The following is a 14,868-nucleotide window of genomic DNA, read 5'->3' on the forward strand; positions in this document are numbered from 1 at the left end:
GGAAGATTTTCTCCACATTATGTAATAAAGCAAAGGTAAAAAAGTCTTTCACCTTTTCTCCCTCTGTAACGATCTGGATGGCATTGGGGATGAGTCGAGCAGTTTTCTCCTTGGTCATGAAGGTTATATTCTTTAAAGCAATAGAAATCTAAACACACAAAAGAAGGAAAAGTTGCAAAGTGGATTTTTCAGGAACACATATAATATAAAATACCAGGTATTACATTAATCTAATCCTGAATAATCAGTTGACAAACCTGAAACAGTTAATAGTAATAAGCACATGCTTGCATTCTCTAAGAAAAACACGATAAGTAGTCAGCCATTCTCCCCTTCAGCAACGTCCCCCATCAGCTTCCATCTCTAACATTAGGATACAGTGTGAAAAGACACGTGGGCGTTCATGTTCCACATTAACACACACATACACAAACAACATGGAGACCGTCTGTCACAGAGGACATGATTTTGGCAGTCAAAATGGAGTATGTTCAAGCTTTTTTCAACCTGAAATCTTTCTCCAACTGTATTAAATACGTACCAATGGAGCTCAATGTATTAAGAAAAATATACACTTCTACAACGTATAAATAGATGTGCATGTATCCAAGTAAAGATATACAAATATATATAAATTCACTTCGGAATCTAAGTACATTGTTTTTAGGAGGACTGTATACAGTTCTATCTATGCAATTATTTGTGTCAACAAATCAAATCAAAATAGGTCTTACTGTAGTCTCCCATCTGAAGATGTTGCTATAGAAACACAGCCAGTTTTCTGAAAGGTATAGTCGTCCCTGGAGCAAAATGTCCCTCTGAAGAGCACAAGCATAATCTACACACACAAAAATACAGAGCAGCTTGTTCACAAAAACCCAGCAAGTTAATAAATCTCATACTATTTTAACACATGGAAAGCCGTCACTCGATTCATTAGTTCATTCGTTCATTCATTCATTCATTCATTCACTCATACACTTTGGGCACCATATACCAGATATTTTGCTAGGCACTACAGTTATCAGAAATGGGCCTTGCCCTCATGGAAGACAGTCTAGAGGGAAAGGCATACATAAACAAACAAATAAAAAAGATGTTTAATGACCAAAGTGTAGAGAAAGCTATGAGAAAATATGAAAAGGGATATAAAGGTATGGGGGAGTGGGGCAAGGAGAGAATGTGTCAGGAAAAGTTTCCCAGAAAAAGTGATCTTTAAACTGAGATCTAAACATCAATGAAGGGCCAGCTGGACCATGAGGGAACAGCATTTGCAAAGGCCCCATAACAGAAAGAAACATAGCACATTTGAGCAACTATACCAGCATAGATCTCTGTGTGAGAGAAGCTGGAGAAGTTACATCACATAAAGCCTCACAGCCCATGGTACACTGTGGACTTTATGAGAAGCCGTTGGTGAGTTTTAAGTGGAAGGGATATAATCAGCTGTGTATTGTTAAAGACCACTTTATTCACACGAGACTGGATTCAGATAAATCGGTTGGAAGTCTAGGGGAAAAATGAAGGTGACACAGACCAGGAGATGATAGAATTAAGAGAAAGAAGTAGTTAGATTCAGAGATATTGAAGAGGCAGTACTGATGGGGAATTGGGGATAATTAGATGCTGGACAAGGGTGACAGAGGAGACAAGGATGACTCCAAAAATTATATATATTTTTAGTTAGTTTCAAAGTTGATCCTCTCCACCTCAGCACTAAAATCCAGTAAAATCAAGAGTGTTCTGATAAATGCCACTGCCTACCTACAAGTTAACACCATGCCTCTAAGAATAAGACCTGGTTCTGGCTAATGTAAACTGTATGGCTTAATTATTGACAATACAAGAAATAAAGGGCTGCTCTAAGGAGATTCAGTTTGATAAATTCAAAAACTATAAAGTGATCAGCAATTTTAGGAAGAAGTTATTGAGTTTTTAAACCTCAAAATATTTAAATTCAGTCATGTGCAATTTCTAAGCAACTACTAAAAACTGAGCAAAGTAATTCAGTCTTTCGAAATGCTTCCTTCTGCACAACAAAACTGAGATGCCCCCAAATATAGTCTCCGAGTAAATAATTAAGCAGATAGAGTTACTCATTTACTAGTACGCATCTCTAAAACAGGGACGGGGCTAAAGATCACCTTGAGATGTCCTGAAATGTTTATCTAAACCACTTTATTAATTTAATGCTTCTCAAATTGCAGATCAGAAACACTTGGCAGACTTTTTAAACCACAGATTGCTAGGCCCCTCCCGGTGAGTTTCCGATTGAACATTTCTGGGGGTGGGAAGAGCGTTCACGCCTAACAAGCTCCCAGGTGATGCCAACTGTGAGAACCACTGCATTTTATGTTAACGACATTCAAAGCTGTAGCAACCAACTGGATTGTTTGAACTGAAGACCATTTGATACAGATTGACAGATTTTTTTCAGTGGTTTTAAAAAAAAATGGTTTTCCTAAAACAGGTATATTTTATTGTAATAAACTTACAACTCAATAAAATTTATTTTTTATAGAATGGCTTCCTAGCAATATGTCCTATGCAAGCAATGGAAAATTTTTTTTAAAAAGCAAAGAGATTTCACTTTTTTTTTTTGGCTCCCAGTTTCCCTACTGATAAGCAAACACGTAATTATCAGCATTTCGGAAGGCAATATTCTCCCTGATGAGTCATATTAACAATCTAATTCATCTGGAATGAAATAAGAAAATAATGTTTATCAAAAATTTTTTTATGATTTTATAACTTTATAACTGGGTACTAGAAAGTCAGAATAACTAAGTAAATGAACCCAGCAACAGAGGTCACTGTGATGCGTGTGTTAACATCGACTTACTAGCTATTACATGATCAGTTTTGGCACAACTGAAGGCTCCACCTCTTTAAGCTTTATTTTAATAACTATAATATAACAAAGGATACAGGGGACATGTGTACAAAGTGTTATGAGAATAGAGATGGCGTGAATCAGCACCATGGACTTCTGGAGTAAGCTTGCACAGTAAGTGGTATACACATATTTAAATAAACAAGATGTATTATTTAGCTTTACCGAAGAATTTAGGCATAGCTATCCAGAAGGGAAATGACAGTGAATTAAAAGAATGTGTTTTTAAACAATCGTGTCGGGAAATACACATCCCAAAGCATTCTCTTCCAGGAGCAATCATCTTTGGGAGCCCAACAATGTTAACATTGCTTTAAGAAGATTCTTGGAACAACATTTTTAGGACTGCTTTCAGATTTAGTATTACAAAAGATAACCATTCTCATTTTTCACACTTTACATTCTTTGTGTGTTATTTTGTTTGCTTTTCACCTGAGACAACTGTAAGGGTAAATACAAACTGAAAAAGAAGAAAATTTTCCCTAGTGCAAAAAGGGAAAAAGACACCCCCACCCCCACCCCCCACCCCACCCCTGCCTTCCTTTAGGGAATTTTCTTTAGAAAACATAAATTCTTTCCCAGTCTCTTTGAGAGGTATGTGAATCTTTTTAAAAGCAAAATAAGGTTTTTGCCAGTTTTACAACCCAGGAATGTTTTCTCAAGGACCTGGGAGCTCTGAAATGTAAACACCAAGGGAGGTAACTCTCTTTCGGTGAGGGTGCAGGAGCCTCATTTTGGTGGTGTCTTACTCCAAGTTGCAAAACTAACTGCCGTCATAAAGAGGAGTTATTTTTTCTTTCCATAAAGCCAATTAGCCACCACAGATAGTCGCCCCAATGACAGGTGAATTTAGGATGAACTATGTGTGACAAATGGTGCGTTGAGTCCTCCTCCTTGAGGACTAGTTTTCCCTTATCTTTAGGACGTGCGTAAAGGGTGGTATCTGCCTGGCTACATGAAAGGGTGAGATTTCTTTCTGTCTTTACAATCTCTTCTACAGATTACCTGGGATGCACATCACATTCCAGTTTAATGCTTATTCAATAATAAAACTGTTTTCTTTCTCTTCTACTTTTGTGGAGACGTTTTTTTCTGGGTTGGTAAGATATTTTGCTTTTAATTCTATTTCCCCAATGCAACATTTTCTTTGGCCAAGATTAAGCAAGCTAAAAGAGACGGCACAAATGAATATTAGGAGTAAAAAAGTGGGGATATATACGCCAGCTGAAGTAGATGTTTAGAAATATTGTAGGGATAGGTAGTTGCCCTACTCGGGGATTCACACTTGGGATGGGTCAGCTAACAATTTAATTAGGACTACATTTCATCAGGGGGTACTATAAGCCTTTCAGCTACCTATCGCTGTTCAACAATAAATGTTTGGCTAATTAGTATATATGTATTAGAAGTGGGTTTTCATTCATGAAATAGTGGCTTATCAGCATGTTGGATGCTAGACATGGGGTCACACTGGTGAAATCAGCTGTATCGATATACTTGGATTGGTTAAAATATTTTAGAGACCCTTCATCATTATATGCACAGAGTTAAGAATCAACTAAGGCTTCCAGCTGGAGGTATAGCACTTAAGTGTTATTTCCTAGATCAGAGCTTCTCAAACTTTAATGTGTATATAAATTACTGGGGATACTATTGGAGGAAGATTTGTGTCTTCTTTCCCATTTATTTAATTATTCAAGCATTTTTATTTATATCAGTATGGACTCATGGATATTTATTTTATTCTTCAGGTTATAATCCAATATTATCATTATTTATTTCAGTGCCGAAATTATTCTATCTTTGACCTCTGGGAGTTCTTTCAAGTTAGCTCCTGTCTTTTTTTTTTTTTTTTTGTAGCACTTCCTTGCTTTTAAGCATTATAAGATACTCCAAAGTCACTCATCTTGTATTTTCACTGCTCCACCCCTAGAACGGAGCATTTCTTCAAGGAGTTCTCATTCCTTTCATTGGAGAACGGTACCTAGAGACCAAAATCTGGGTCATGGACATGCTCACTGCTACTGGAGCATCACTGTTTCTAGGCCCTCTCAGCAGACAGAGCTGGGAAATGGATGTACTAACCCATCCTTGAGCGCAGTTATGTCATTCATCTGTGATACAGTTCAGAGTCTTTTCTCAGTCAGCATTCCATCCTGGGATCTCCCAATATGCTGGTTGATTTTTCAATTTTTATCCAATCAAGTTCTCTCTATAAAGGTTTAACAAATGCACAGAGTTATGTAACTACCATTCCAGTACCATATAGAACCATTCCATCACCCTAAAAATTCCCTTATGAAGCCATTCTCCCCTCCTAGTGATCACAGATCTCTTTTCCATCCCTACATGTTTGCATTTTCTGAAATGTCATGTAAATGGAATCATAAAATATGTAGCCTTTTGAGTTTTGCTTTTTTCACTTAGAAAAACGCATTGAAGATTCATCCATGTTGCTGTATCAATAGCTTGCTCCTTTTTATTGCTGAATAGTATTCCACTGTATAGATATAACACAGTTTAGTTGTTCATTCACCAGTTGAATGACATCTTGGTTATTTCCAATTGTTAATAAAGACTCCATAAACATTCATGTACAGGACTTTTATGAACATAAGTCTACAATTCACTTGGGTAAATAACTAGGATTCCTGGGTCATATGGTTAAGAGTATGTTTAACTTTATGAGAAACTGCCAACTTGTCATCCAAAGCAGCTGTACCATTTTGCATTCCCACCACTAATGGATGAGAGTTCCTTGTAGCTTTGTATTCTCATCATCATTTGGTGGTGTCAGTTGTTTTGTTGTTGTTTTTAATTTTAGCAACTGTCATAGGTATATAGTTTAATTGTGCTTTTAATTTGCATTTCCCTAAGACAACTGATGTTGAGCTTTTTTTCATATGCTTATTTGCCATCCATTTATCTCTTTGATAAATTGTCTATTTGCCCATTTTTTTAACTGGGTTGTTTGTGTTCTTATTGCTGACTTTTAAGAATAGTTTATTTTTATAGATATATATAAAAATATATTAAATAAAAATATATTAATCAGATATGTGATTATCAACTATTTTCTCCCAGTCTGTGGCTTGTATTTTCACACTCTAAACAGTATCTTTGCATAGCAAAGATTTTAATTTTGATAAAGTCCACTTAATCAGTTTTTTCTTGTATGAATCAGGCTTTTGGTGTTGCATCTAAAAATTCATCATCAAATCTAAGGTCACATAGATTTTCCCTAGAAAAACACACGTTTTCTTCTAGAAGTTTTACAGTTTTACAGTTAGGCTTACAATCCATTTTGAGCTAATTCCAGTATAAAGTGTGTGGTATGCATCAAGATTCACGTTTTTGTATATGGACATCTAATTGTTCCAGCCCAATTTGTTGAAAAAACTAACTTTTCTCCATTGAATTTGCACCTTTGTCAAAAATCAGTTCACAATATTTGTGTGAATTTATACACAGGCTTTTTTTTCTGTTCCACCACATAACTGTCTGTCCTTTGGCAAGTCTCATACTGTCTTGAGTACTCGAGCTTCAGAAGTCTTGTCAAGTAGTATGTGTCCTCCAGCTTTGCTCTTTTTCAGAATTGTTTTGGATATTCTAATGCCTTTGCTGCTCCATATAAATTTTAGAATCAGCTTGTTAATATCTATGAAAAAGCTTGCTGGGATTTTCATTTGAGGGAATTGAGATCTTAACAATATTGAGTTTTCTGATCCATAAACACTTATTTAGATCTTCTTTTATCAATGTTTGGCAGTTGTCAGCATATAGAACCTGCATATTTGTTACGACTTATACCTAAGTACTTCATTATTGGGAGGTTCTGATACAAATGGTATTTTTAGAAGTCAAATTTTAGTTGTTCATTGATAGTATACAGGAATATGATTCTTTCTTTTACCTTCAATAAACTCATTCCTGTGACTTTACTAAACTCACTCATTAAATCTAGGAGCTTTCTTGTCTATTATCTGAGATTTTCTACGTGAATAATGTTTTCTGCCAATAAATTAAGGTTTTTTTTCCTAACCTGGATGCCTTTTATTTCAAGTGTATCACATTCACAACTTCAAGCACAATGCTGATAGGAGTGATTAGAGAGGACATATTTACCTTGTTCCTAATTCTAGGTGGAATGTGATTTCTCATCATTAAGCATGATGCTAGCTATAGGTTTTCCTGGTTGCTTCTACGGAGGTTGAAGAAGTTCCCTTCTATCCCAAGCTTGCTGAGAGTTTTTATTACGAATGAATGTCAAATTTTGTCAAATGTTTTTTCTGCATCTATGGAGACGACTACATGGTTTTTCACATTTAGTCTGCTCATATGGTGAATTACATTGACTGCTTCTGAGTGTTGAACTAGCCTTGCATTCCTGGAATGACCTTCACTTGGTTATGATCCATTATCCTTTTTATAAATTGCTCAATTTGATTTGCTAATATTTTGTTTCAGCTTTTCACATCTATGTTCATGAGAGATATTGGTCTTTAGTTTTATTTTCTTGCAATGTTTTTGTCTGGTTTTGGTATTTTGGTAATACTAGTCTCATAAAATGAGTTGAGAGGTGATCTTTCTTATCTTCCATAAGAGCTACTATTTCTTCCATAAAAGGTAATAAACTTCACCACTGCAATCATCTAGTTCCAGAGTTTTCTCTTTTTGGAAGGTTTTCAACCACAAATTCAATTTCTTTAATAGGTGTAAGGGCTATTCAGGCTATATGTTTCTTCTTGTGTGCGGTTTGGTAGTTTGTATCTTTCAAGGAATTAGTCCACTTTATCTGTTATTACATTTATGGGCATAGAGTCGTTCACAGTATTCCTTATTATCCTTTTAATATCCATGGGATCAGTGGTGATGGTCCCTCTTCCATTCCTCATACTGATAATTTGTGTCTTCTATGTTTTTTCTTGGTCAACCAGGCTCTTGGTTTATCAATTTTATTGATGTCTTCAAAGAACCAGCTTTGGTTTCATTGATTTTCTCATTTTTTTCTCTATTTTCAATTTCATTGACTTATGCGCTAGTCTTTATCATTTCTTTCCATCTGATTGCTTTAGGTTTAATTTCCTCTTTTTTATACTTCTATGAGGTATAAGCTTAGGTTACTGATTTTACTTCCTTTTTGTTTCCTAACAAATGCATTTAACGCTATAAACCTTCCTCTATGTACTTACTTTAGCTGCATCTCACGAATTATTTTCATTTAGTTCAACTGTATTTCACACTGTTGACCTATCCTGACTCTTACAACTCTTTGCACCCTGGAATACTGTGATACTCCTTTCTTCCGGATCTTCACACACTCTGTGACCTTTCCTTCTGAATCTTTTACTGGATTCTCCTCTTCTATTGATGCCATAATTCTTTTTTTAGTATTCTTTTAACTCTACATGTTATCCACAGTTGAGCTCATCTATTCTTCTGATTTTAAATGATATCGATATTCATTTGCTTACTCATTCATTCATTATCCATCAACCATCCATTCAATCATTGAGTACCCATTATTATAAGTCCAATACTGGCCTAGGTGTCAGTGTTACAATAGCAAATAATATAGATAATGGTCCTGTAAATATATGATAGAGGAAAGTGCAAGGAACTTATGGGAATAGCAGGGACATCTATCCAGAGGTGATATTTAAAATAACAAAATTGGTCACCCATCATAGTGCTGGATCAGAGTTCTACTGGGACCTGTGTCAGACACAAGCCATTTAGCTGCTGGATCATGAAAACATCCTAAGAATCCTAGAAGAGAGGCCAGGAAAGCCAAGGTATGAGGAGTCACTTGTGGGACTCAAGGCAGTAGCTATTTATCAGCCACTGTTTCAGTATTTTAATTACTACTACTGCTGCTCTGGTGAGCAGTAGCTGAATATCACACCTGCACCCAACCTAGTCAAATAGACAGCAAAGGCATCCCTAAATGAGTAATATGTAAGTAAGTCTAAAATATAAATAAAAGATAGCCAGGTACAGAGGAGGGAAAACAGTTCTAGACAAAATGAAATAAAAAGGTTTGGAAGTAAAAGGAAATGCCGTATATAAAGAAGTTTGACTTCAGAAAGGGAAGTCAAGAGATTGAAGGGAACTTGATGAAAGATGAAGGGTAGAGGATATTTAACATACATCTAAGGCCATTTAAGCCAGGAAGTCAAACTTTATTCTAAGGTCACTGGAATGCCATCCATGAAGGGTTTTAATCTGATCAGATCCACATTTTAGAAAAGCCATTATAGCTACATTACTGAACAGACTGAAGGCATGCAAGATGGGAGGAGAGGTCAGCTAGAAGACTTCTGTGATATATACTAAATCTTTATTTCCAGATAATATATCTACATAGTGGATATCTTGTCTTGGCAACTCAAACTCAACATGCCCCAAATTAAAATACTTGTCTTCCTCCAAGATGGTAAGTTGTGTCTTCCTTTGTACTACTTCCATACCTTGTTAAAACTGCTCATGCCACCCTGAGTCATAATGATTTGTATATATATCTACTTTCCTACCAGACTCTGAGTTCTTCAAAAACAGCACGGTGTCTGGCATACAATGAGGGCTAATAAATATTTATTGAACTAACCTATGAAGTACAATACTGTGGGTTTGTGATGACGCTGAGTTGTTTTTAAAACTGAAAAGTTAAATTAAATTTAGGACACTGTATCAGAAGACAGTGATGCAACATATGGTTAAATCTAAGAACTCAAAGCCATTTATAGAGAATGATCCCAATTACATACTTTAATTTGTATAGGTATGTCTATCATTCATATTATTTCTGGATGGTACAATTATATGTGGTTTTAGTTTTCTACTTTGTAAATGTCTGTATTTTCCAAATTTTATAGAATGAACAGGTTTATTGTAGCAGAAGAAAAAATATAAAAATGTAGATTTTTGAAAGCAAATTTACACAGTGAAAAATATCTAGAAAGCTATCCACAAATATTAACCAAAATTATATATAGGTGGTAGGATCACCAACGATTTTCAATTTTCTCTTTCTATTTTTCTGCATAGCTTCAATGTTTCATAATGAGTTTATATCACTGCATCAGTTTCTTTCAGGAAGGCAGTGATGACTACGACACATTTTATAAGGGTTTCCATGAAAAGCATGTGATTTCAAGTGACAACCTGACAAGAAACATTCACAACACACATGAAAAATGTCTAATTTTTTAAACATTTAATAAGCTACTACAAATTAATAAAAAGACAAATAACCACTAGAAAAAAATGGGCAAAGTTTATGAAGAGAAAGGTTCACAGAAAAAAAAATACAAACGGTTTATAGACATATAAATAGATGTTCAACCTCCCTCATAATTAAAGAAATGTATATTTACATAACGATCAAGTACCCTTTCTACCTACCAAATTTCGCTAAAGCAAAGTTCCTAAGGTGTGGCAAACCAGGTACTTAATATGCTGCTGCTGAGAATGAACACTCATTCAGCCTTTTTAGGGGTAACTTGCCAACACTAAACTTTTAAAATCTCATTACCTTTTTGGCACAATTTCACTTGACGGAATTTATCCTACCATACGTGGGCACACGTGTGCCAAAAGAAATGTACAAGAAGGTTCGGTGTAACATTGTTAGTAACAGTAAAAGACAGGAAGCAATCATAATGTCCCTCAATAGGGGATTTGTTACATAAATTATGGTACAACATTCATTCAGTTGAATACTAGGCAGCCATTAAAGAATGAAGTGGATCCAGGGTAGTGCTAACAGAAGGAGCTCTAAACAAGATTCAGACAGTAAGCACAGTGTCCTCCCACTTAAGTTTTGTTAGGAATATATGTATATTCCCCTTGAAATACAACAGGAAACTTCTGGAAATATAAGAAACTACTAAAAATGGTTATCACCTAAGACAAAGGTCACAGTGGTCTCAGTCACAAGGACCACTCTCTTTTCACTACATGCCCTTATGCAGTATTTGAACATTTATCATGAGAATGTATTACTTTCAAATGGTCTTAACAGTTGTTTTAATTCATTATTATGATATTTAAAATACTGAGCTCAACTATCTAGAAATTCAGTTACGCTGTATTGCACACTGCCCATCAATACCAGAAACCTGACAAATTTCTAGGAATAAATGGTTTGAATGAAATATATATTAAAACTAAAACCTAGTTCTTTATTTTGATTGTAAAGAATCTATGTCAATCTTATATCAAAAATAAAGCACTTTTATGTACAGCACAGGGAATACAGTCAATAACACTGTAATAGCTTTGTATGGTGACAGATGGTAACTTGACTTCCCATGGAGATCATTTCATAATGTATACAAGTGGAAAACCAGTATGTTGTAAACTTGAAACTAATACAATATTGTATGTCAACTATACTTCAATAAAAAAAAAAAAGCACTTTTGTAAAAAAATGACTAAATTTTTCCTCTTAACGTCTATTTCAAAAATAATCTACATCAAAGATTACATGAATAATGATATAGCCCTAGAAAATTTTATGAAATTGCTCTATAATCCATTAAGGAGTAAATTTTCTGGAGACAGTAATAACTATTGAGCATCTAATTTAAATTTTCCCTACAAAATCATACGAAACAAGCACCAGAAGAAATTGTGACAAATCATTTCCTTTTGGTTCTATTTTCTTAGCTAGCACTCAATATTTTTATAAGTCGGAAATCACTCCTCCCTCAATTACAACTTAGTTTTACATTGCCTAATCACAAACGATAACATGCTGCTTATGGTAGCATAAAGGCCTAAATCTACAAATATTGTCACTCATCAGTTCTATTTTGATAATGAGGGAGAAAAATGGGTTTTTGGCAACTTCCTGTCTTGTTTACCTGCTATCAACTTCTCTGTATCAGGTAGATGTGTGAACTGTCTTTTGTATTCCTCATTCCTGTCTTTATAGGTGGAACTTGAAATCTGCAACAACAAAAAGATTTAATTTCTGTTTAATTATAATCTTCATTAGATAAATTGAAATGCAGTGTCTTAGAAAATAAATTTAAACCGAACTTTAAAATAATATGCTATTGTGCAATATTTTGTGTGTCTTTGTATGAAAAACGACATAAACATTTCAAAAATCACCCAAAGGAAGCAACGTAAACTTTCAGCACAATGGAGTGAGGAGTTTGGCAAACCCTCCCTGCAAAAGCAAACAGATAGCTGGGGGAAAAAACTATCAAAAACAATCATCTCAAATTATTAGAAACTGACCAAAAGCATACAATAAACTGAGAAGTATTTGTTCATGAAAATCTACTGAACTTGGGAACAGCAGTCTGTGGCACTGTTTCCTTGGCCCGCTCCTGTACTCTTCCTCCCCCATCAGTTAAGTCAGTGTGGTGTTTCTACAAGGACAGAACAGGCCATGAAAACTAGCAGCTATGCTGAGAGAGGGGGCTGAGTTGATTCAGAGTGGAGAGCAGAAAACCAATGTCCAGAAGTGAAATGGAAAATTCTGAAGCTACCCAAGTGAGTGTGAGGTTGCAGTCCTAACTGGGGCAAGAAACAAGCAAACTGGCAGGTTACTGGGGACTTAAAGAGATCTTGGAGGAGAGACAGCCATGGACAGGCTTGATAAACTCTCCATGCATTCCTGGCTGAAGAGAGCCTGCATGTGTGTGTAGCAGAGACTAAAGAGATCCCAGACTATCCACGAAGTCCTTGTTGGAGACACAAGAAATCTCAGAGGAACGTAAAAACTGAGACAAACTTGAAAATGCATTGAATCTGAGCGTGTTAACCAACTACACACAGATCTGTCTGCAGAAGGGAAAAGTCTTACTGGCTCTATGTTTTTGAGCACAATTTCTGACAAATCATTGGCTGACATAAGGGGTAACCACTGAGAAGACAGCCCTAAAAATAAAAACAACAACAAACTGAGCAGAAACATTCATTTATACATGCCACAGGACAAACAGATTTCACAGATTTACTCTAGGCAAGGTATTAAACAAACAAAAATCAGCAATGACAGGCTTTAGGGGCAGGGAGGATGCAATCAGAATCCAGAGTTGCTACAATATATTATGTAAACTGTAAAATTTTCAACAAAAATTGTGAAACATTCAAAGAAACAGAGGAATGCCACTCATACTAATAATGAAAAAAGCAGGCAATGTGGTCTTTCAGGGTCCCTAGATACTGAATTTAGCGCAGACATCAAAGCAGTTTGTTATGTTCAAAGAACTAAAGAGAACCATGTTTAAAGAATTAAAGGAAAGTATGACAACAATGACTCAACAAGTAGAGAATCTTGACAAATAGATTTTTTTTTAAATTTTAAGAAAAAAAGGACATTCTGAAGTTGAAAACTACAGTCACTGAAATAAAAAATTCACTAGAGGGACTCAACCAAAGATTCAAAATGGCAGAGAAATAATCAGTGAACTTAAAGACAGATTAATAAAAATTATCCAATTTGAAGAATAGAGATGAAAAAGATTATAGAAAATGAACAGACTCAGAGACCTGTGGGATAACATTAAGTTATTCAAAATACATGTAATGGGAGTATTAGAAGGGAAAGGGGAGGCAGAAAAACATTTTAAGAAATTTTTCAAATTTGATGAGAAACATTAATCTACAGATCAAAGAGGCTCAACGAACCCCAAGTAGGATAAAGAAAAGAGTTTCAGACTTGGACATACCACAGTTAAATTGCTGAAAGACAAAGAATTTGAAAGCAGCAAAAGAAAAATGACTCACGAACAGGTAAAAAACAGTATTACTAATGGCTGACCTCATCATAAACAATGGAGATGGCAGATCTGCCTTAAAGAATTACTAAAGGAAGTTCTTCAGCTACAAAAAAATGACACAATATAGTAACTCAAATTCACAAGAAGAAATGAAGAGCACCAGAAGTGGAAATATGTAGGTAGCTACAAAAGAGCATACAAATCTATTTTCCAATTTCTCTCTTAACATCTTTAAAAGACCTAGGAGTCTATACAGCAACAATTATAATATTGTATTGTAAGGTTTGTGAGATACACAGGTGTAATATATATGACAATAATAGCACAAAGGAGGGTAGAGGTAATGGATCCAGGTTGCAGCAAGGGTTCAATATTTTAGCAGAATTAGGTTAATAATCCAAAGTATATTGTGAGAAGTTAAGACGTATACTGTAATCCTTCAAACAATTACTAAAAAAACCTCTCAAATACATTTTTTTAAATTAAGAGGAATTAAATTGGTATCCTAAAAAATATTTGACACATAAAGAAAGAAGTAAAGGGGGAGTAGAGGAACAAAAAAGATATGTAACATAGAGAAAACAAATAGTAAAATGGCTATTTGTAAATACAATCATAAAATTACTTCATTAAATATAAATGGACTAAACTCAGAGACCGTCAAACTGGATAAAAATAGACCCAACTATATGCTGTCTATAAGAGACACATACCTTAGATGCAAAAACACAAAGAGGCTGAAAGTGAAGCAATGGGAAAAGATATACCAATGAACAGTAACCACGGAGAACCTGAGTGGTTATATTACTATCAGCTGAAATAGACTTTAAACAAAAAATATTACTAGGCACTAAGAGATACTTTTATAATGACAAAAAGGTCAATATATGAGGAAGACACAACAATTATAAATGTATACACATCTAACAACAGAGCTGCAAAATACACAAAGGAAAAACTGACATGACACAATTGAAAAAACAGACCGTTCAACATAAGTTAGAGATAGCAATAACCCCTTCTCAATAACTGATTGAATGACTAGACAGAAAATCAGCAAGGATAAGACTTTAACCTTATTCAGTCATTTGTGACAACACGGATGGACCTTGAGGGCATTATGCTAAGTGAAATAAGCCAGACAGAGATAGACGAATACTGGGGGGTATCACTTTTATGTGGAATCCAAATGAAAAGTCAAACTTATAGGAACAGAGAGCAGAAAAGGGGTTGCCA

General features: G+C 35.1%; 1 protein-coding gene across 11 annotated transcripts in view; it reads right to left on the bottom strand.

Moving 5' to 3' along the window:
- The window catches only part of GRAMD1C (GRAM domain containing 1C), an 87,399-nt gene that overhangs the window by 50,420 nt on the left and 22,111 nt on the right, over positions 1-14,868 (bottom strand). For 5 of the 11 annotated variants that reach the window (XM_070242766.1, XM_014732882.3, XM_023623735.2 and 2 more), the window contains 3 exons: positions 11,761-11,845; positions 735-838; positions 53-148 (listed from right to left, as the gene is read on the bottom strand). In XM_070242766.1, coding sequence (XP_070098867.1) covers positions 53-148; positions 735-838; positions 11,761-11,845 — 285 coding nt within the window. Of the gene's footprint in view, positions 1-52; positions 149-734; positions 839-4,978; positions 5,106-11,760; positions 11,846-14,868 lie in introns of all 11 variants that reach the window. The other 6 variants (XM_023623734.2, XM_070242761.1, XM_070242768.1 and 3 more) reach the window with 2 other exon arrangements.

Source organism: Equus caballus, chromosome 19 (genome assembly GCF_041296265.1).
Source record: "Equus caballus isolate H_3958 breed thoroughbred chromosome 19, TB-T2T, whole genome shotgun sequence".
Taxonomy (NCBI): Eukaryota; Metazoa; Chordata; class Mammalia; order Perissodactyla; family Equidae; genus Equus; species Equus caballus.